The 24,568-nt window shown below is 37.4% G+C and overlaps 1 protein-coding gene and 1 long non-coding RNA gene across 3 annotated transcripts in view; both read left to right on the forward strand.

The window, feature by feature from the left end:
- Window positions 1–6,561: 6,561 nt before the first annotated feature.
- On the forward strand, window positions 6,562–7,343 carry LOC107678934 (uncharacterized). The gene is made up of 3 exons (XR_001632990.1): window positions 6,562–6,594; window positions 7,022–7,131; window positions 7,265–7,343. It is a non-coding gene; the product is annotated as an uncharacterized LOC107678934 (long non-coding RNA).
- Window positions 7,344–8,383: 1,040 nt separating this feature from the next.
- Window positions 8,384–24,568, forward strand: part of LOC107678933 (tenascin-N-like) — a 31,096-nt gene continuing 14,911 nt past the window's right edge. For both annotated transcript variants that reach the window (XM_016474334.1, XM_016474335.1), the window contains exons 1-6: window positions 8,384–8,491; window positions 13,986–14,375; window positions 15,081–15,455; window positions 18,654–18,917; window positions 19,980–20,162; window positions 20,270–20,359. In XM_016474334.1, coding sequence (XP_016329820.1) covers window positions 13,991–14,375; window positions 15,081–15,455; window positions 18,654–18,917; window positions 19,980–20,162; window positions 20,270–20,359 — 1,297 coding nt within the window. In that variant the 5' untranslated portion in view covers window positions 8,384–8,491; window positions 13,986–13,990. The remainder of the gene's footprint in view (window positions 8,492–13,985; window positions 14,376–15,080; window positions 15,456–18,653; window positions 18,918–19,979; window positions 20,163–20,269; window positions 20,360–24,568) is intronic.

The raw sequence follows: 24,568 nt of genomic DNA on the forward strand, positions 1-24,568 counted from the left end.
AGCCATCGATATCAACCTATTCAGCACCACCGCCATGGACAGTACCTGCTAACGTCGCACGTAAGAAGGTTTACCTTAAGCAACATCCTAAGGTATAGTTCGGGGAACACGCCTAGATCAGGTATACCTTTAGTTAAGATATACCTTTAGAGTCTTCGTAGCGAGCTAAGAGACAACGTTATCGGGAAACGCAGCCCTGGTCCACGCAGGCCTGGTCCACCTTGACACATCTGAAGCATCCTGAGAGGGAGGGAGGCTCCAACTTTGAAGGAGTCCGCAAGCTGCTGTATGGCCAGGGCACGCTCTGGCATGACTATAGCCCTCATTTGGCAAAAAAGTCAAAAATTGCTCCCAGGAACGAAATTTGTTGGCTGGGAGACAGTGAGCTCTTGGCAAAATTGACCCTGAGCCCCAGGCATTCCAAGTGGCTAAGGAGAAGGGACCTGTGGGATACTAGCTCAGCCTCTGACTGGGCTAGGATGAGCTAGTCGTCGAGGTAGTTCAGAATGCGAATTCCCATCTGTCTCGGAGGGGAAAGAGCTGCATCCAAGCACTTCGTGAACGTACTTCCTCAAAGGCATATCTCAAGAATTGCCTGTGATGAGGGGCTATATGGATGTGAAAGTAAGCGTCTTTCAGATCCAGAGAGAAGAACCAGTCCCCTGGGCAAATTAGCGAGAGGATCTGTTTCAAAGTGGTCATTCTGAATGTGCACTTTACTAGGGCGCGGTTCAAAATCCTGAGATCGAGGATGGGCCTGAGGCCGCCATCCTTTTTAGTTTAGGAAGTAGCGGCTGTAAAAGCCTGACTCGCTCTAAGCTGGCGTGACGATTTCTATGGCCCGTTTCGCCAGCAGCACAGCCACCTCGGAAAGATTTACTAAGGCGCGGTTCAAAATCCTGAGATCAAGGATGGGTCTGAGGCCGCCATCCTTTTTGGGGACGAGGAAGTAGCGGCTGTAAAAGCCTGACTCGCTCTGAGCTGGCGGGATGATTTCTATGGCCCGTTTCGCCAGAGCACAGCCACCTCGGAACGAAGAACACAAGCGTTCGTGTTCCCTACTAAGGTGGGGATCACACCGCAGAAATGCGGGGGTTCTCGAGCGAATTGGAGTAGATAACCTCGTTTTATAATCCCCATAACCCACTTTGACACGCCGGGGATGGCCTGCCAGGTCTCGGCCCTTGTGGCAAGGGGTTGAATTGGTTCGGGCGGCGGGTTGCTGTGAAGGGACACGGGGCTCGCCGTGTTTGGAAGAGGAGATTTGCTCTCTTTTGGAGTATGTTTGTGTTTTATTTTGTCCGCTATCACAGCGGTTGTACACTTGGGCACTAGAACAGGCCCTTTGCATGCAATAAACACATTTTTCCCAGCACCCGGAACTGGACAGGGCGACTGGGAACAGAGCTGCTTGAAACGGCGATCTGATCCGGTGCTGCAAAGCGGCGCGCTGATCAGTGCTGCTTGAGAGCAGCGAGCTGTGGGCGGCGAGCTGCAAGCAGTGAGCAGAGAGCGGAGGCGGTGAGCTGATCTTGCTGCTGCAGAACGGCGGCTGGATCAGCTTGCCGGCGAAGGCTTCAAATCTCGTAGACTCAGCGAAGAGCAGTAGATGTCGTCGCTGAAGGAGAAAGAATCAGCGATCCTATGCCGAGCACCTGCTTATATAGCCAGATGCCCCACCCATTTTGGCGGGCTCTGGCGTGCTGCTTCGCCATAGGCTCGCGCAGCTCTGCTGCGCCGTCATTGGTTCATTTCTGAAACAATGGCAGTACAGATGCATTGAAAAAAAAAAAAAAGGCTTCAGTAATCGGAGAAAAGGAGTTTCCCGCAGCATCTAGCGACGCAGTACGAGTGAAGTATCGAAAGAGAACAATGGGATAATCGCCGATGTATATGGCGAACCCCCGTTGAATCCATACACAAGAATGCTTATTTCATTTAACCTGTTTCATGTCCGTTACTAGGCGTGTCCTCAGAGCGATTACATATGCTCTAAACTGCGTTTTGCTCCAGCTGTATAAACACAGATGCTAAATGCTGCTGCTAATGTTTAATATTCGCTGCATACAATGCAAACTGCTAACATGACACTTAGTTAAACTTGATTATGGTTGCTCATTTTGGAATTCGGTTAAGCAGACCACGCAATACACACAGCGATATGGATTAGAAGAGCTTTCACTTATCTTAGATGTTGAATTCGCTGTTCTGAAGCAAGCTGCACTGCTATGGCAAGCTCTAGTGATATATTTGAATGTTGAGCAGTGAGCTCATTGGCTACCAATACAGGAGATAACCAATCAGATGTGCCATGTGATAATGATGTCTTTACGTCAGATTGAGTTAGACCTATTCACCATCAGAGTTTCATGCCAGAACTCTGTATTTATTTTTTTTGTTCATGTAAGCTATAGCATCTGACCTTTAAATCAAAACATACTCATGATTTTATGCCATCAATTACTGCTTTATTTAATCAAACACAATCTAAATATTATTTGTGTATTTTCCTTTCATTTTATTAGAAGTAGGCCTAGGCTAACAACGCCCCCTACGGAATTAAAACTCCTTACCAAACGGGCATTAGGACCCGGGGGAGGCTGCCGCTGCACGTGCTATTACGGTTTACTCTATCATACACTAAACGCATCATTCTGTAAGTGCGTTCTCAGTTTAAATGCAGTGATCCAGGCAAAACTTTGCTTCAAGAATGAGCCACACTGCTGACATGATCTAATGGCACTGTTGATGTAATCGCTAGCACACCCTGAGCACATGCGAGTTAACGTATTCCTCTTATCGTCAAGACATATCGGCATAATTTTTTATATCGGGCCGATGCCAATATTTACATTTAAAGCATTTATCGTCTGATTCCGATATGTGGCCGATAATATCGTGCATCCCTTTCAAATACATTAACATTGTCATGTACATTACCATGCCAATCTCTCAGAGAGTTGTCATGACAGAACTTCTTTTGTCTTCAACAGCTGAAAGAAATTGATAAAGGTATGGAACAACTTGAGGGTGAGTAAATGATGACTATTTGTGTGAACTACCCCTTTAACACAGAATTTTTGTAGATGTAGACGTCTGTTCTCAGTCTTGGATTTACATTACATCTGTATTCATTTTAAGAAGTGAAAGACTGTCAAACCTTAAAATCTTGTGACTTAAAGCTCTTTTGTATTTTTCAGGTTAGGAACATGTCGTCCCAAAGAGTCCTGCCATTGATTTTAAATACATCAGCATCACAGAGGTCTGATTCAGTCAGATGGCATGAATGTGAAGAATGCCTTTTGTGCTGAAATTAAAGGTCACCTGCATGCTGGTATGTTTATTGCCATACGTATTCCTGCTTTGAGTTACAACAACAATTTTACTTAAGTCTGTTTGTGCGATTAAGGCCATCAATCAGCTTTATGAAGAGCAAATCATTATTAGTAGGATCACATTTTAGGACTGGGTATCATTCCAAAATTTTCGATACCGATACTGATACCGATACCGATACCTTGACTTCGATACTGGTTCCTGAACAATACTTTTTTTTTTGATAGAATTGCACGACAAAATTGCAGCACATGCCATTGGGTTCCTCTTCGCTTTCTCCCACTGCTATCAAAAGCCTCCATTCTTTACGGTTTATTATGATCTGGAGACAGGCAGATAGATGAATGTATAACATAACCCAAAGTCTACTGTTGACAGTGTGATATAGAATATTGGATCTGTGTCTCACACGTATGCGAGTTGGTAGAAGCTTTAGAAGAATCAGAATCAGAATCAGAATGAGCTTTATTGCCAGGTATGTTTACACATACGAGGAATTTGTTTTCGTGACAGAAGCGGAGCACACCACGGAGGCAGCCATCAGCGTCGGCGCCATCTTACCTATTTGCACCTATTTACCATCTTTCCATCTTTATTTGCAGAGTTGAGACCTTATGGCTTTGATTAAAATTTATTTTTCCCTCTTAGTTCACTTATGGCGGGGTTGACCTTCAAAACCAGCCTAATAAAACCCAGAAGCATTCCACCTAAATATGTTTAAGTACAGAGATTAAATTTTCTTTGATAGATTTCCTTGCGGCATTTTCTTTGTGGCCTCAAGTCTCTGTGCTTCTATAGTAGACTTTAAAACAAACATGCTGTAATAAGTTTAACTTTCAGCAGAAGAGAGATGGGTTTTACACCTCTGAGTTTGTCTGACGTGTAGTCTGCTTTTAAATTGATCACAATTGCTTAGCAATAACCTGTAGCTATAAAAACATAAACAATTTTTTATTTTAATTTTTTAATTGTAATCATCATAAACCTCCAGCATAGCATTCAAAAGTTTTCCTTCCCCTTTCCCCCCCTTTTATTCTGTGGACCTCTCACATAGTCTTTATTGAAATATATCCCTATTTCCTTAATGCACAAACTCTTGCTGAGCCTCTGCCTCATAAAAAGCATGGTGAAAGTCATAAGTCTGCTTCACGCCATGCCACATTTCTGCTGAATTCTTGTACACAACACCGGCGGCCAAACACATGAATCAGTGTACACAGATCCTCTTCTCAAATAAATGGAGAGAGAGGGCCATTGTTGAAAAATGAGTGACAGATGAAAGCTGCATTTCCTTTGCGGGTATCATTTCAATACTAGTGTTGAAAAACTGGAAAATAATTCAGTAATTCCTAAGGAAATTGGTTTGATATATTTGAGGATGTGTCAGGAGGGACCTCAAACATGTGTATCGCTCAAATGGTAAATGATTTAGAGCTCTCTGGAAAATGTAAAACATGCGGTAGCCAGATTTTGACTTCAACTGTATATATCATTCTAATACATAGTTCATTGGTACACAAGTGGTAAATAAATATGGCCACTTGAAAAATTTATTTTTAGTATTGTCACACATGGGTAAGTATACTGACAAGTATACCATTCCAAGTTTTTTGTTGAATGGAATGAATACTTTCATTTAGCAAGGATGCATTTAATTGATCAAAAGTGACAGTTAAGACATTTACATTGTTACAAAAAAAAGAAGGGAAGAAAAAGAAAATAGTATGGTTTAGTATGGTTTTAGTATGGTTTTCAGCAGCAACTTATTTCAACATAATTAGAAATATTTCTGAATATTCAGACTGAATATTCAGCTTGGCTGTCACAGGAATAAATTACATTTTAAAATATATTAAAATAGAAAATAGTCATTTTACATTGTAATAATATTAAATATTACTGATGTTATACTGCTTTTTTAATCAAATAAATGTAGCCTTGGTGAGCATAAGAGACTTCTTTCAAAACATTACAAAATCTTACCGCCCGAAACTTTTAAGTGGTACTGTATATTAAAGGGGTCATATGATGCTACATGCACTTTTACAAGTTGTTTGAACTGAAATGTGTGTTGACAGTGTGTGTACACAGCCACCCTAAAATGATAAAAATCCACCCAGTGTTTTTTTTTTAATCTGCTCAAATCTTTACCCCTTTCTCAAATCGAGCCGATCTCAGATGCCTGTCTGTGTGACATCACAAAAACAGGCCCCTCCCACGATAGTTTGATTGACAGTAGCGTTTTAGCACAGACTGGACTGCCGTCTTAGACCTGCCCTGAGTGAGCTGTCATCAGTCCGCCATTTTTTCACCGCCGGAGCGGTGACTTCTAAGCGATTGAGGTGTTCTGTTGTTGGATGTAATAATGAACATAGCATCTGAGCCGCTGAAGACGCAGTGGATTACGTAATAATCGCCCCCGATCTACATAAATGCGTCTATGTTCGCGCGAATCATTCGTGATCCAGCCTCATCTACAGAAGAAGTGAGTGTAAGGTTTTTTTAATGAATCTTTGCAAATCGCCTTTCCTAATAATGTGCTAATTAGCAAGTTTCACGATGAATGCGGCTAAAGTAAACAGTCCCTCAGAGAGCGGCTCGGATGAAAGGGGCGGGGTCAGCAGAGCTCATTAACATTTAAAGGAAAATGCTACAAAACTGCGTGCTCTGAAAAGAGTTGTTTTTGACGGTAAAAAAGTTTTTACACTTTTTTTTACACTACCATTGAGAAGTTTTAACCAAACTATGTTACAGACTTTTCATTAAAAACTTTCCATGGGCATCCTATGACCCCTTTAAATACATTTAAGGAAACAAAATCTACAATGTACACCATCAGGCAGCACATAAATAACAAATAATAATGATAAATGGACAAATAATGATAGTTGCTTATTTAAAGTTATAGTAGTTTTATAAAATTAAAAATTAAAACTGTGAACATTTACTTACCCTTTATCCGCATACCCTGACTTTTAAAACTTTCTTCTGTTATTTATAATAGAACATGCAAGGCAACATGTGTGCAAGGCTCTTTTCAATACAGTAAAAAGTGAATGGTGACCATTCCCTTAAATTCCCTCCTTAATGTTCCTCACACACAGCTATCATATGGTTTCAGAAGATTTGGAATGTAGCAAATATGCTTTTATGATGTTTTTAGTGTGCCTTCACAATTCACTTTCATTGTATGATTCTGTTTAACTTCTTCTTTTGTGTTCCACAGAAAAAAGTCATACAGTTTTGAATGACATGGGGGTGAGTAAATGATGACAGAATATTCATTTTTTGGTGAACTTTTCCTTTAATCTAGCCATTGTTTAAGTATAGATGCATATTATGCAATCAAAAAACAAGCAAACAATGAAATTTGTATAAAAAATAAAATTTGTGTAAAATGTTGAAATATAATACATTTTGTATTAGTATCATTATACATTACTATGTACGGACTTAAATCTTACCATACCTTAAGTCTGCCTTTTTTCCCAGTATTCAAACCATAGTACTGCAGTAGCAGTCTGCAAATAATTTCCCAAAAAGCAGAATTGCATGTAATTAAAACCGGTAGTAACAGTGTTTACTGTGTTTTCCAGCTGTAATTAAAGACATAGACATGCACACAATCACTTATTCAGAGAATCACTGCTGAGTGAAAGGTACTGTAAACTGACTTTTTTTTCAGCATACAGCTGGACATTTCCTGACTACAGAACAATTTCTCCCTGTTCTCCTTTATGCCCTACATATTCCAATCACATGTGAAAGTATCCAAATATTTATGGAGACAATCAGGTGTGCCAAAGATTTTTTTTTATAGTTCTCAGGCTCTACTTTTAGCCGTTAACAAATGAAACATTGAGTTTGTCATAGCTGCTGTAGGACCGAGTCTGTAATTGTTTTTTTCAATGATGACATCCTTTGAAAGTGTTCCAAGAGGAAACTACTGGTGTTGCTATCTGTCTGAGCAAGAATATACAACCACATTATGTATAAAGCTGGACCCCTGCTTCTCTTTAAAAAACATTACACCTGGCCTGCTCTCCAGTTTCAGCCCAAGTATTTCACCTCTCTGTAACGCAACACCCAGAAATCAACAGATGCCAGGGAAATGATAGACAAATAACCTTAGTGATGACTACTGTCAATTGCTGGAGTTCTCAAAACAAATTAATAAAAAAATTGCTGCATAATTTTTGTTTATTGTTACACTGAAAAAAAATGGCACAGAAACAGTTTTTACTCAGAAACTGCTAGTAAATTTCACTATTAATTACAAAGAATCGGCAAGTAACACAGAATAGAAAGACTGAAATAGTATTTTCTTGTAAAACGTGCTCCCACAGTTTTATTTACAATATTGAAAAAAATGTGTATTGTTTTGATTCTTTTGAGTGCAGCAGGGAAAAAAATCAAGGTGCATGTTTAACAAAGTTTTTGATTTGGTAGTTATTACTTTGAACATACATTTGTGTGAATTTTGTTATATGTTTCTGGATGTTGCACTGCATTGAACATGTTTCATGGACGGCACAAAACCAAAAGGTGTAAATTAGATTAGGAATTAGTTTCCATTTGTAAAGTTATTCCAGTTTTTGAATCAAGAAGAAAATGTGTGGAAAGGACACATAAAAATATTGCTCCTGTAACCATGTAGGTTGGTGCTGTATTCAAGCTCCGGAGGACTTTGTTGATTTTGGCTCTACATGCCCGTCAGAAGCTATATATCACAATTCCTGGAAAACAGATTGATTAGTGCTGCTACTGTAAGAAAATCCTTGATATAAAAAAAAGTGTTCATTAAAATCTACCTGCGAGAGCTGGTGGTATGTGTGGACCACTCTTGTTAAGTTTGTGTTGAATAGAATATGTATTGAAACAAGTTCCAGACAATGTACAACAGAGAAGAGTCTCATTACCTCCCTCAGTTCTGTCCTCTATAGTGGAGTTTTGGAGGTAGCCACACCCAGGCTGGCCATTGGCTCATGGCTGCACTGAGGACATTTAAACTGTTTGAAGGCAGAGAGTTGGAGGACTCGAGACATTGCTGGTCAGGAGGGCCCTGAATGCCCAGTCTGAGCTTGTAAACAAGTGCTTGCGCTAATAGGCGTGCGTCAGTGAGCAGGGATAATATTGTGGCAGGCGATATTCTTGGGTAAGGCATCTACAGCTTCATTATTGCCTGTGCATGAACTTTTTGGCAGCTGTAAAAATGTTCTGTTGAATTGACATTAAATTATATTATGATGTTTGTGGGGGTAGATTTCATGCAGTGATTTCGTTTTTTTTTTTAATATTTTAAACTTTATTTGAATTAATTGCTTGGTATTTTTTTTTTCTAATTTGCCAATTCTCGCTAGTTATGAATATTCAACACTGTAAACATGTTTTGACTGGTAATCTAAAAATGTACTTTGTGATAACATCTAAATTAACTAGTTTTATTCATCTACAAGGTTTTTTTATTTAACATGTCTGAATCAAATTTAAGTAATATATTTTTTAAGGGTCAGATCACATAGAAATATTGCACTAATACAGTGCAATCTTAACTTTTGACTTTTTATTTTCTTTTTATATTTTTGCTACTGTTTCATGTTCATGCTCAGTACTAAGGATTATTGCTAAATGTATAATTTTTAGACACATACACTGAAACCATCCATAGTGATTTGTCATTTAAGACAATAATCTCTGTTTGAAAGGACAAACAGCTTCATTTCAATAAATAGTGCTGAAATTGACCAGTTGATTCATAAATCTTGTGAAGCAATGGGTGTCCCAGTCTTGACAAGATAACATATGTGTCCCAATGGACAATGCATAGTGGAAAAATGTGTTTGAAGTCAGGTGCGGAGCAGAGCAAGTGTTTTTTTGTTTTGTTTTTTTTATCTTTTTTTTTCAAACAAATTATTTTATATTTCATTTAAAGTTAATTAATATGGTTTCGTATTGTGTATTGATAGGGTATCTGTCAATTAAAAAATAAAAAATAAATCTTCCTACCTGCTATACGAGAAAAAAAAATGGTTATCATTTGTGACTGTCAACTCACTATTTCTTGCTCGTTCCCTCTCTATGCTTTTTATCCAAGGCATATGCTTAGTGCTTAACCTGTCTGGACCCCACTTTTACACAAGATCTAAGCTACATCCTTCTCGTCTGGCAGATTAAGAGTAAACGCTACTGTGTTGGCTTCAGGTATTATCAGAAGCCCAGATCAGATGAACAGCAGATGTTGCACGCAGCCCACTGGAGGTTTATTATATGCTGCCTGCACATAACAATACAGGCGAACAGAGTCAGTTTTAGGAATCTGAAAGATCCTGTAAGGCTGCTGTGGTTTCATTCTCCAGTGGTAAATGCCGAGGAGAGGAAATGAGTCTGTATCAAGCTTAATTGCTCTCATCAGCTGAAGAGCAAAGGGGAAACTCACTAGTGTTGCATGTTTGTGGCTTGCAGTCTGCACTCCTCACCTCTCCACCTCTTCTCTTTCTGCATTGGTAAGCCCTGAATCTCTTTCCTAATGGTGCAACTGGGGCTCTGCTTTAGATGCAGAGGAACAGACTGTGTTTGTCGTCTTCCTAATGTGTCTCAGGAGAGGAGAGGGCATGGCACGGCACAGTCTGGCTCTCTGTTTTCCCGCCCTCTACCTCACTCAATTTATTCCTAACTCAGAATGTGATTTATGTTGTTCACAGTCTATTTTTATTCCATATTGCTTGTAGGTCTTTGCCCTTGTAGTTCCTAAAAGCCATGAATGAGTCCCAGTCATAGCGTTGAAAGCTTATATTTTGACTTGGTGTTGAGATCCAACAGAAAACAGCCAATGGCCACTTAGCAGCCTGCATCTCTTCTGTCTTGAACCAGACTCTGTTAAACATCTTGTTGTAGAGATTTCATTGGGCATGGCTTGCTGAAATGTTCACTGGGTATGGAAGATACATTTTCGAACATCACTGTGTGTAAATTGGCAAATACTTGTAAAGTTCAAGGTGATGATGAAAACAAACAAAAAAAAAACTTTTTGTTGTTATTATTATTATTATTATTATATATTTTCTAATTGTATTATTAGCAATATTTAAGATGAAAATGGGTACTAATTTTAACTTATTAATGTTAAACTTAATATTAACTATTCTTAATATATTATACAAATTTTGCTGAAAGAAATCATTAAAAAATAAGGTTTTTTTTTTCTGGGAATAATATTACTAAGAAAGAAGTTATATATTTTATAAATTATATGTATAAAATATTATGCATATTTATTATTATTATTTTCTAATTAATATTAGATTACATTATTTTAATTAATATATTTTTTCAAACAAATTATTATTTTAGATTTATTTTTAAATTATTTTTGATACCTTCCTACCTATAAAAGAAAATAATATCACTAATATTAACTATTAGTAATATTAATATTAATTGCTCTTTATATCTTATGTTAATTTTGCTAGAAGAAATTCTAAGTAATTATATTTTTAAAGAATATCTATCTATCTAAATGTATTTATGCACGTGTGTATGTGTGTGTGTATATATATATATATATATATATACACACACACATACATGCATAAATACAGTTACACACGCATGCACGCGCGCGCGCGTGCGTGCGCGCGCGCGCGTGTGTGTGTGTGTGTATATATATATATATATATATATACACACACACATACATGCATAAATACAGTTACACACGCATGCACGCGCGCGCGCGTGCGTGCGCGCGCGTGTGTGTGTGTGTGTGTAAATTTACAGTGTAGTCCACTGGATGAGATAAAAACAAAAAAAAGTTAAGTGTGAAACTTCATGAGCAATTCTTGGACTGTGCTCAGCAATTTTGATGTCATACATTGGCCAGTCACATGTGGGCAATAAGTATTTTGTGGTTGTTGCATGGCAATTTGTATTGTCTGTTCAATTACTGTGGTAGAAACATAGCATATTTTTTGTGTGTTTATGTATGTGCATGCAGGCTCAAGCATCTACTCAGTAGCAGTGGAAGAAGAGAGTTGGCAGGCATTTCCAGTGTCCTTTCCAAGATAAATAAAAAAGCAAAAAGAAATGGTGCACATGAAATAAAAGCCTCTGACAGAAAGCAATAAACGAGACCCTCAAAGGGCCTTGCAGCTCTAGTGGTGTCTGGGCCTGTGATATGGGCTACGGCAGGACGTCATGGACCTCACCACTCTGTGCCTTAATACTGCACCATCCAATCTAATAAGCATCAGGGAGTCCATGAGGTCATGGAGAGACTCTCCTGCCTGTTTGAGTTCAGTAGTTAAGTATTTAAATGTTACCCAGTGAGTTGAATATCCTTATTTAGATGTATCAATTATAAGGGATAATGCAGAAGGAAATATTTTGTTCCAGTGCGCATTCCCTTTTGAGTCACAGATGTGAATTGCTTTGAATCTACATAAAAAACACATGTTAGACCAACATTATTTCCCCAAATAGTAACAAACTTCTTAACTGACTTTAATAAACTATTTCATATGAACTGTGTTGGTGATTTGTTATGTGGTTATAGTTATAGGATTATTGTTTTGATCTGTGTGGGCATTTTGTTTGTGCTGTTGCTGTTGTTCTTGTTGTAAGTATTGAGGTTGATTATTGCACATGTATTGATATGAATCTGGGTTGCATTGGCTGGATGGGACATTTTGGATTTAGTGGATGATTCATCTTGTTTTATTGGTTTATTTAAAGTTATTATTTGGTAATTTATGAACACAGAATGGCAGTTAGCATTCCGTCTTCTCAGACTAATGCAATGGAATAGCTCTCCACATCTGCAAAAGAGAATCTGTCAAAAACAACAGCCGCCAGCAATGTTTTCTGTTCAGTTGGTTGATCTGTGTGGCATGAGCTCCAGATTTTTCTGTGCTTCTGTTCACATTTCTACCTTGGTCCTGAGGGAGTGCTCTGTCTTCTCATTTCAGCATTTCTGCCATTCCACATCTGCTTCTGGACTTTGATGTGTGTTGTTCCATGTTTATATTTAAGCGCCACATTTACAAAGATTTCCTTAATGTTCAAAACAAAGCATGGAATGAATAAATGGTGAAAAAAAAGAAGACAAATTCAATTACACTGAGTACTGTGGTGCAAGCACACGCTGAAATGTTAAGCCATTTACTGTAATTGTCTGGTTGTCAGTATCACAATATCACAGTGTTGTGGTTTATTATCAGAGCCTGTGATTGATAAAGAAATAAATTCCAGAAAGGTAAAGTGGCTTTGAGACATTAATGTCTTGTTTTCATAGGTTATGCAATGTCAGTGAAACTATTTGGCATTAAAAGCAGAGTAGATGAGTGTCATTTTAGGTCCTGTGGGCTCACAAGGGCCCTCGCCTTTACATCGCATAATGGATAGATACAGTATGTGTGTCTAATCTTCTGCATGCATTCAGGATTAAAAAAAAAAAAAGTTATGTGTGCTGTATATCTATGACTATGACAATCTGATGCTAGATTGGATAATTATTATATAGTTTTTATATTTTACATTTATATTTATATTTTATATTAATAGAGGTATGCCCTAGATCCTATTCTAGATCTTTATACTGGACCAATAGTTGTATGCATCAAAAATAGACATTTAAACAGTTATTTATGTAATATTATTAAATATCATGTAATATTTTAATTATATTATTTAATAAAAATCAATATTTGTTATTTCATAAATAATATTAAAACTGTAATATGTTTATAATAAGTTAGATCTAAAATTTATTAGAGAGGTTATGTGTGTTAATGATGTAATTATTTTTGGTCCTTATACTAGACCATGCTAGATTTATGTTTTTTTTTAAATATATATTTATATTTATATTTATATTTATAGAGGTATGCTCTTATTCATACTGGACCATTAGAAGTATGCATCAAAAATGACATTTAAACAGTTATTTAAATAACTACAATATTATTTATATTATTTAATATAATTTAAAATGTATTGTTTAATATTTAATAACACATATTTTATAATACATTTGTTCTAAAATTTATTACAGTGGTTATATAAGAATGCTGTAATTTATCAAGTAATTTAAAAAGATCTACATTATTCATTTGTCAATTATAATTAACTTTAGTACTGTATAAACTACATGATCAGACTTTTAACAGAAAACTCTTTTTCCACATCAAGATTCTTTTTCCACAACAAACCCCAGGTGGCTCTTTCTAAGCATGCATTTTCTCTGTTATAAAACATCCTACTTTTAAATAGAGATGTATTAAAAGCTTTGAATGACATCATTGTCATGGGGATTACATCATTTAGTTAGAAGGGTTCTTTGCTCCCAGAAGCCCTCGTGGTTGTGGATGTGCAATTAACGGTTTGGATGGAATGTGCTTGGCAAACAGTTATTACTGTAGGATCAGACATCTATAACACTGGCCTTATAAAACAGATTGCGCTCCATTAAACATAATGTGATGTCTTGCACATTGATTTTCGTGTGTGCAGCATGCAAATCAAGCTCCTTACTGGAAGGTGAGACCGCAAACCATAAGGAAAGTTTGATATTTTAAGAAAGAAATGCTTGTAAATTTAACCACACAATCATCATAAGATTCTCCGAGGGTTCACGTCTTTCTGCTTTCTTTCAGAAACCATGATTGTAAGATTCAACCGGCTGAAGAGAGGCCTCTTCCTTCTAGGGACGTTCTTTATGGTGTCCCGTCTTGTGCTCTCTGAGGAGGTGGGTCCTGCAGAGAAAGAAGTCACGTTCAGTCATGTCTACAGGATTGATTCTGGTTGTAAGCAGGGTTCTCAGGTGGCTCAGCTTTCCCAGGACCAGGCCTCAGAAGGACAGTTAGTCACAATGGATGGAGAGAATGACATTGTCTTCAAGCACAACATACGTCTGCAGTCGGCTGGTTGTGGATGTGCAGATTCCGAAGACTTCAAAGCCCTGCTGTACCGTGTAAATGGCCTGGAGGAGGAAGTCACCTACCTAAAGAGCCAATGCGCTCAGGGCTGCTGCAGAGGAGGGTCAGGTATTAGTACAAACCTGGAGATTTTTCCCTGATTTTTTTTAAACTAAAAATCAAGCTACCTGATTTGGTACTGTGAACCATATATATATCTGAATACGCCTCAAATATAACCAAGTCGAATCAATTCAGGCTAAAATATTCTGCAAAAATACAGTTTTTATTTTTTAAGTTAGTGCATAGTTTAATATTTTAGTGCATAATGAAAAAAGTGCAAAATGCAGTGACTTACTATTGTTTTTTGTCTTATGCGTCCCTTACCACATGTGACTTATATTGCACTTAGACCCCAGCCTTTATAAGTACATGCATCTGTAATATAGACTGTGAATGTGACACCTTTGATTAAAAAAGTTAACATATTATGCTTTTTTTAAAATTCTAGTTCAATTTGTGAATTTGAACTGAATTTGAATGAATTAAAGCTAGAATTAAAATTAAAATTTGAATTTTGAATTTTTGAAAGGAATACCATGAAATAAAAAAAAATGTATATAACCCTAATTAGTGTGAATTTTAACAAGAAAAAACAACATTTGTCACTTCAAAAATACTGTATTTAAAAAAAAAGAAGAAAAAACTGCCTTATAAAGAGAAATAGATATATGGACCAGGGCGAAGAATCACAGATTTCAGAGTTCCCCAACCTCCAAAACCCCATTTTATGTGATCTTATCAGAGCAGGTGCAATATGTTCTCCTTTGCTAGGTGTGGACACTAGCTGCAGTGGACATGGCACATACCAGCAGGACTCTTGCAGTTGTAAGTGTAACCCAGGCTGGGAGGGTCCAGACTGCTCCATCTCATCCTGCCCTGACGAATGCAATGATAATGGCCGCTGTGTTGACGGACGCTGCGTCTGCTATGAAGGCTACACCGGCCATGACTGCAGCCAGCTCACATGCCCTAACGACTGCAAAGACAAAGGCCACTGTGTGGATGGCAAATGCGTGTGCTTTAGTGGATTCTCAGGAGAAGACTGCAGTATCGCCACCTGTCCTAATGACTGCATAGGAAATGGACGCTGCGTGGATGGACAGTGCATCTGCGATGAGGGATTCTTTGGAATCGACTGCTCCATGGGTAAGATTATACTAAGTTGGTTTACAGGAAATTCTGACCAGAATCTAAATGTACTGATTGTGCTGTATGTGCTTGATTCACTAAAAAAAAATATTTTAATAATTTTAATTCGTAAATTGGACTACACTTGTCACGCTGTCTGTTTCTCACTGTAGATTCAGTAGCGATGTTGCAGTGCCATGGAATGAACTTTTTCAGAGTATTTCAGTACGGTGTAATTCTGTCCACATTGACAGAGGAATACATGCGCAAGAATTGTTTATAGAAACGAGAATGATTTGGTCTAAAAAAAAACCTGTTTCTCAGATTCCAACCCTTATTGCAACTATTAACCTGTTTGTTATATTTACCTACGATGTAAAAAATAAAATAAATAAATAAATAAATAAATAAATAAATAAAGTAAATAATGCTGAAGCAAATTTGGTGTGGAAACAATTTTCACTCTGAAACTGCTAGTAAATTTTTACAAACAATAAAAAAACAGCAAGTAACATTGAATCAAACAATACATTTTGAAGTAGATAAACTAAAAAATAAATTAATAAATTAATAAAAATAAATACAAATCTTGCAAAACATACTCCAATAATCTTTGTTTAATTTACTTCAACTTCAAAAAAAAAAAAAAAAGTCTCAGTCTTAAATGTATACTTTATTTTAGAGGCTTTTGGAAGAAAACAAAGTGGAACCTTGTCTAGTTCAAGCTTCAGCATTTACTAAGTAAACTTACTGCTACTCCTATAATTTTCCAATGAACAACTATATAAGAACTAATTGAACACTTTGAGGTAGTTCATTTGCTCTTATTAACTCTTATTAACTTGTTTTTCAGTCTCCTGCTGGCAGAAAACAGTAAAAGATAGGTTAGTACAAGGGGATTGTTAGTATTAGCACAAGGGAATTGTTTTTCATCAATCCTTTTCTTTTCCACACTTTCGCCCTCAGACCTTCAGATAGAAGTGGAGTGCCTCAGAGTTGGAATGCATGGATAGATGAGCTGAGCTTCAAAAAATATTAGCCATGGCCAGAGCCTTAGGGTGTGACATATCATCTGTGTTAACACTTGTGAAATGGTTTCTTAGGGGAGTTAGGGCACAGTGTAATTTACTCCAAGAATGATAATAGTAGGGAGGTAAGAGCAAGAACTGCAAACTAGTCAAACAGATCAATTAGGGTGTTACAGTCTCATGATCTTGACACTAATTGGCTTCGGAATATTACTCGAGGGTTTCAGCTGTCCATAGCTTGTCTGAAAGATTTTCCATATCTAACGCTATAGGGAACTGCCATCGTTATTAAACCAAGCTCATTCTTGCATATATGGGGATGTCTGATTTGTAAAATCTTACAAGGATTATAGGATGATGCTTTAAAGGTTATACCATGAACACCAGAAGCAATAAAAAATATAGGGTTATTATATTAGGAGGTATTTATCTACTTTTGCAATTTATTCCTGTAATGGGAAAGCTGACTTTTTAGCAGCCATTACTGCAGTCTTCAGTGTCACATGATCCTTCAGAAATTTCTTTCAAAACAACAACAAAAATCTTACTGACCCCAAACTTTTGAACAGTAGTGTATAAATAAAGAAATTTGTGTTGCAAACCTAGACCTACTGGATTATGTGGAAGCGATTACAAACTCACACAGATTAGACCTGTATGAAAAACAGAGAAAACACCATGAAACAATTCTACGTTAATTGTAAATGTGGTCGATCATCAAAAGATCAGTGTGGCAACTTTGTTCTGACCACAACGAGTCTAGTGGATTTTGGTGGATGTCTTAATGGTAGATCAACAAATGTTGAAGATTAGATTTACTGTACCTACTGCTGCGGCCACAGGCTTAGTCACTGCAGAAAAAGTGACTACAGTTTTGTTGTTCAAAAAGAAATTGGTGGCAACATTGTAAGAAATGTATATTTAGTCATGATCACAATAGATCATCAATAAAATGTAATTAAAAGTGCATTTATACTTATTTAAAGTTGCTTTAAGCATCAGACAGATGTTTCTCTGGCTTGAAGAACCACCACTGTTGATTTATTCAAGTTTGTCCAAGTCCAAACAGAACTGTGTTGTAATTGTAATTTAATTGCATTGGTTAGCCCTTAATCAATCAGTGGGAACACGCATTTCCGGCACTTATGCTTTCTTTCCAGCTGGCTGATAGTTCATTAGTTCAGCAGGCCTTTTTGGAATATTATTTACTGGTGAAATTGTTACTGGCAAACCCGGGAGAGAACAGCAAGAATGGCCATATTAACTGCCACTGGATGGAAAGCCTTCTGCAGAACTGAAGGAAAACATTTAACTTCCTGCCCGCTTGCCTTTGTGGAAGAATGTCCAAACCTGCTGTTCATTCTTTCCTGGGTAATGCAGCGTCCACAGCACCCTTTTCTCCCCCTCATGGATTTCCCTGATTTTTTTCTCTTGCAGTTTCCTTAAATCCTTTATTTTTTTCCCCCTGTAAGTCAGTGGATAAGGTGTTAATGGAAACGTCGCTCCATGGGCTGCTGACTGTCTGACTCTGGGGCTCCTGGTTTGCTACTGGGGCCTCCCCTCTTTTCTTCCTACTCTGATGTGCAGTTTTGTTAAGATCCCTACTTATTGATGGAGGCTCAAACCACAAAGTAACCAGAATGAAAATCTCCATAGAATAGCCAACTCAGACGTTCAGTAAACCTTAAGATCACTTGGTATTTGGGAAGCTGTATAAATGTGAACAAGCTTTAGAAACTAAAGAAGAGAACTGGGAAGTAAAAACTTTTAAAGGAATAGTTCACCCAACTATGTGGGTGAACTATGTGGTTTTGACCACTCTTTTAAATATAATGAAAGTAAATGGGGATCGGGGCTGTCAAGCTGAAAATCTCTCCTTGGTTTTTTCATGAGAGTTCATAAGAGGAGCAATGCTTGATTTGTGAATCAATTGTTCTTTTGAGTCAGGTCTTTTGAATGAGTTGATCCAATAAAAAAGGTCTGAATGATTCATTTATGAATCTGAAAGATCTAATTATACTGTCACTGACTATGAACATTGTCAGTGAATATTGACTTATATTTTGGTCTGTTTGTCATGGTTGGTTGAACAAATTAATAATTAATAAACAGGACCCCAATGCATAGACAACTAGTAAATCATCTGATGTAAGAGAATGCTCATTGACAACATTTCTTCATACTTCAGTTCTAGGACCAAAAGGCCTCCGTCTGATCAAAGTCACAGATGTATCTCTGCTGGTGGAGTGGGAGTCTGTGAGAGGAGCCGAGTACTACATCCTGTCCTACTATCCAAAGGGAGACGAGGGAGCCATTAAAGAGGTTCAGGTGGAAAACACGAAAAACTCCTACCTGATCACAGGCCTCGGAGCTGGAGTCACATACATAGTGCAGGTGTACGCTGTCATCAGGGGCATTAACAGTGAATCTGATGAGATAGTGGCTACGACTGGTAAGAACAATTGCCTAAAATACTACAAATATACTGGTAATCATGCAGTATTGAGGGTTTAATTATTTATTTAAAGCTTAAAATAGATGTTATGTGTCTAAATGCTTCGTAAACAAAGAAATTCAGTTAATTTCAATTCAGTAAAATGGCTTTGTCATAGCAGCAAACAAGCAGTGCTATTTGTGTTCATTATAAGGCCAGATGTAACTAAGCTGGTAGAGTTCAATGAAAAGCCAAAAACACATTTTCATGGAAATGAATGTTTACGGTTGTGCAACAATGGGATGAGCATTTTGATGTGGTCAGTCATACATTCCCCATAGCACATTAGGCTCCCGTGAGAAAGTGCTGATCATTTGGATGTGATGACAAAGATGAATGGCCAGCATGGGACACTGTCTGTCACCGGTTAACAGAGAGTTTGAATGTCTGAAAGCATTTCCTTCTCACGTGAGAAGTGTAGCTCAGTCTGAAGTGGTAGAATACTTGGCTGCAACTCATTTCTGTCATCCGGTGGCAGAATGTTGAGGACAGATGCTTGTAAGAAGAGTCAAGAGAAGACATCCAATCAAAAATATGAAAGAAATGGCAAAGGATTTGCATTCATTTGTATCCTAAAAGTCTGTACACAGAATCACTGTAGAATTAAGAACAAATTAAGCAGCAACTGATTTAAACTTTGATAATAATATGTTACTTGGGCACCAAATCAGCATATTAGCATATCAATCAGCATATCAATTTCTGAAGGATCATGTAACACTAAAGACTAGAGTAATGGCTGCTGAAAAATCATTCTTGTCATCATAGGAATAAATGACATTTTAATATATATTAAAATTGAAAACAGTTATTTTAAATTATAAAAATATTTCACAATGTTTTCGATCAAATAAATGCAGCCATTGAAATCTTATCAACCTCAAAGTTCTGATACATGTCTGATTATACACAGTTGTCATATTGCACAGTGAAACAGCTAAAAACAACTTAGTGCACCATTAAGCTGTTTGCTGTATACTGTCCATAACAGATATTGCCCCAATCTGGTTTTCTCTTCAGAGGTCTCTGGTGTTGAAGGAATCAAGGTGCTGGGCCAGACAGAGGACTCTATCCAGGTGGACTGGAAGAACCCTGCAATTGCCGTGGACTACTTCAAATTGACCAATGCTAGCCCTGATGGTCAGGGAGGACAGGAGAACGTGGCAATGAGCCAAGAGGCCAGAACCAAGCACACCATTGTAGGTCAGTCCGCTGTTATGCATCCATCTGCAGTCACAGGTCCCTAAGCTTCAGAGTGTATTGACTTCAGTAGTTGTGTAGTGAGAACAACATGAATGTGTGTTTTTCAGGCCTCAACCCAGGAACAGAATATCAGATAGGCGTGCAAGCAATCAAAGGTGAAATGGAAGGCAAGCCATCGTATGCCACAGGGGTCACAGGTCAGTAATATGCCTCGATAGCAATGCATAAAGTAGAAAATAACATTTCCAGACACCACTTTAGATTTTCTTTCATAATGGGGATGTTCCATTGACTTGTATAGTGTTTTTATATTAATGCTAATGATATTTTCTATCCCACAAACCCAAGACAGAAACCTTTTCACATTTTTTGATTTTCTGCAAGACTTTAGGTCATAATTTTTTTACTCTACAATATTAATATTTAATATGTTTATTATGCCACTTCTTGTGCCACACTGTAGGTAATTTCATGTTTTATTAATCTTGCAGGGACATTTGGTGCTCACAATGTAGGTGAAACCTGACCTATATCTGTATAGAAATTACATCATCAAAATCTGCAGAAATACATTAAAGGGTTAGTTCACCCAAAAATGAAAATTAGGCTGCGTTTTACTCACCCCCGAGGCATCCTAGATGTATATGACTTTCTTCTTTCAGATGAATCCAGTCGGAGTTATATTAAAAATGGTCTTTGATCTTTCAAGCTGTTTAATGCCACTCAGCGGGTGTCGCATTGCTTCTGTCCAAAAGAACTTAAATAAAAATCGCCTATCCATAAAAAAAAGTGTCTCACACGGCTCCGGGGGGTGAACAAAGGCCTTATTCAAAATGTAATAATCACTTGAATCTAGCTTGCGCTCACAGTTGTAAACAGAAGCAGTTCCGAGCGGATGACATATGAGGTCGGCTTTGCGCATGCACCACTCAAGAAGTGACGCACGCAGAAACGCAGGGGAGAGTTCAAAACAAAACAACGGTCAAGAATTAGAAGTACAAAACGAGGATTTGTAAAGAAGAATGTCCGAGGATTTTGATGTACGTAAGCCAAGAGGAGACTTGTTTTCCTTTGCTAAAGTAAGGAAACTTTGCTTCCTTTGATCTTGTAAACAAACGCTGGTTTTCACGAGACTCAGCGGCGCATGCGCAACGCTGACCTCATACGTAATCCTCCCGGAGCTGCTTCTGTGTACAACTGTTGGTGCAAGCTAGATTCAAGTGATTATTACGTTTTGAATATGGATATTTTTCTTACAAAAACGCATCGATTCACTACAGAAGGCCTTTGTTTACCCCCCGGAGCCGTGTGAGACACTTTTTTTTATGGATGGGCGATTTTTATTTAAGTTCTTTTGGACTGAAGCAATGTAACACCTGCTGAGTGGCATTAAACAGCTTGAAAGATCAAAGACAATTTTTAATATAACTCCGACTGGATTCGTCTGAAAGAAGAAAGTCATATACACCTAGGATGCCTCGGGGGTGAGTAAAACGCAGCCTAATTTTCATTTTTGGGTGAACTAACCCTTTAAGGAAGCAAAATATAACGGAGACAAATAGATGCAGAAATTAGATTATTGTTCTGATGTTGATGCTAGAGATAGAATCTTTACCACAACAATCTTTTAATGGAGGGAGTCCTTTCATACTTTCATGCTTTACGCTCAGAAAATATTTTCTTCTGAAAGGGTTCAGTGTTCAATGGTAGTTAAAATCTTTACAGCCCAGTGAGTAAGACAGATATTTTCCTTGTCACCATAAATCAATTAAATTGCTTCCTTGACTGAAAAAACAACAAATTTGTTTTATTATTTTACCCAGGCCTATTGAAATGTGGCAGTTCTAACATTACTTGCTCTGAAAAAATACACTCGTCCAAAACCAACAAATATTCATGAAGAACCCTAGAGGCATCGGTTTCTGTATTATTGTTGGTATCTTAGTGGTTGAAGCTGCAGATATTTAAATGTAGTGCTCCAGTATGCTTTAGAGCTGATAGTCTGCCAACAATGAGATCTTTATACTAACTAAACCTGTCAAATAATGTGGAAACAAATTAGTACTGGTCTGTAAATCTTCCTTCAGAAGTGCCTAACGATGTCTAATGAAAAGAAATCTTTGAAATATGTGATTTGTGTATGTTTTGGAAATGTTGCAGAATAATTTTGATGGACTGCCCATATAATATCCCCCTATTAAAATGACAATTAGCAAAAGCCCTTAAATCATTAAAAGGCATCTGTCATGTTTTAGCCTTAAATTTCATAGTCTAAATGCTTGGACTAATATTTATGTCTTTTTAACATGCTGTTATATTCCCTGTTTAACATTTATGCGTCAGTGCTTTTGGCTCAATAATAAGATCACCCCTGTAGAATTATGGTTTAAGACGTAAAATTATGGTTGCAAAGAAAACTTATCATACATAACCACAGTTATGTGCATAAGGGTGGTTTTAATATATCAAATACAGGGCAGGGAACTGCTAGATGTTGTATTCAACATCTGCGGCTTTGAATTATTGCTGTAATCATAAATATAGTTTACTTTGCCAGGCTATTTACCTATGGGAATTGAGCTCTTAGCCAAAGGTGCTTGAGATAGATAAATTAGCTGTAGCTTGTTTGCCAAGTCTCATAGTCAGCTGATCAGATGTGTGTAGGGCTGCTTTGTCTGAGGAGACAATTGTGGTGATGTCTCAGTAAGAAAGCAATCAATAGTACAACAATAAAACAAAATATGAAATCTAATAGTGGTCAAATGTGATTGTAACAGAAATACATAGGTAAATACATAAGTAAGTATTTGTGTTTAAGCTGTCTACTCTTTAAAAAGGTGTTGTTTTAATTAAGATCCTTCTGTTCTTAGAGCCCCAAGGCTTGCTTAAAGGGATAGTTCAGCCCAAAATGTTAATTCGTTCCAAACTTGTATGAAAACAAAAGATATTTTGAAAATGTTCTCTCTTTTTTTTTTTTTGTCCATAGGGTCCAGTGTTGTTTTGGACCCTGCTGACTTTCATTGTATGTAAACAGCTGAACATTCTACAAAATATCTTCTTTTGTGTTTCACAGAAGAAACAAAGTCTTAAAAGTTTGGAATGACAGAAGCATGAGTAGATAGAATGTTCATTTTGGGCTGAACTATCCCTTTAAATGAGCTTCAATCTGAAGTATGCTGCTTTTTTATTTGATCCTTGTCAAGTAGCTAACATCTGACCCCATATTATCCCAGCAGCACTAATCTCTTTCAAGAAAATAGATTTTTACTTTACACAGTCGGGGTGTTGCCAAAAAAGTGACTGGACACTTTAGCTCTGTATTGGATCTTCTGAGTATTGGCTCAAAATGATAGTATATTTGTCTTAGGGGGCTTCTAGAAGAAATAGTTTGGGTGTTATTGCACATTTTATATAAAGAACCATCTGATTTCTGTAGTTACACGTACCTCATGTGAGCCACAGCGAGATTCTCAATTTCAAAAGAGAGAGAATTTAATACTTGATTCTGCCTTTAAATTTAAGGTAGTACTACATCCTTTGAGTCTGTTCCTGACAGCAACAGCAGCCTTTAGAGGGGCCTCCAGTAGACAGTATTTTCCCTCCACTCAGCTTATGAATTACTGCACCAGTTACTCCTAGTTAATCCGTAGGAACAGGAAATGGTTTTTCAATGCTTCCTCATGGACATGGCATATTTTGCACGTGTGCATCACAGAGAAACCAGAGTATATATTGTTCTTCTTGTTATCCAGTGCAATCTAGGGTGACCATACTCTTTAATGTAGAATTCCTTATATTTTATGACTGAATAACTGTAGCATTCACACTGACCTGAAGATGAACAGTGAAATTTATGGATGTGATCGAGAGCCCCCCAACCTGTTTTCTTTTAGCATCAATGACTTGAACAGCACTGTTGAGTTTTTCAAGTTATTGGGAGCTATAAAAACACAACTTTAAATTAACTGAAAAGACTGCCTCTATAAAAAGAACAAAATGGCTCAATAGGGGACGTTTCTACAACAACTGAAGACATTCAGTCTGCCGCAGACTTTGATACTTTTGTTCTACCCTGAAATCAATGTGTCCCTCATCACCTCCTCCATAACAATCAGGTGTAGTTCTGCCACCACAAGGGAGTTTAATGCATTGTTTGTTCAGTGGAAAGAATCATTGGATTGGACATCTTCAAAGAACTTAATGTCCTAAAGTGGGTAAGCAAGACCGCACATCTTGATCAGCACTACTTTAAAGGCACAATATGTAAGATTTTTTAAAATTAAAATATCCAAAAACCACTAGAACAGTGTTATATATTTTGATGACTTGTGTACTTACATTATCTCAAATGTTTCGAAGAATGTTTAAATCCAGAGAAATAAGCAATTTTAACTAGTGACACGGAC

The sequence above is a fragment of the Sinocyclocheilus anshuiensis genome, unplaced genomic scaffold, assembly GCF_001515605.1.
Source record: "Sinocyclocheilus anshuiensis isolate Anshui unplaced genomic scaffold, SAMN03320099.WGS_v1.1 scaffold1576, whole genome shotgun sequence".
NCBI classification, from domain to species: Eukaryota; Metazoa; Chordata; class Actinopteri; order Cypriniformes; family Cyprinidae; genus Sinocyclocheilus; species Sinocyclocheilus anshuiensis.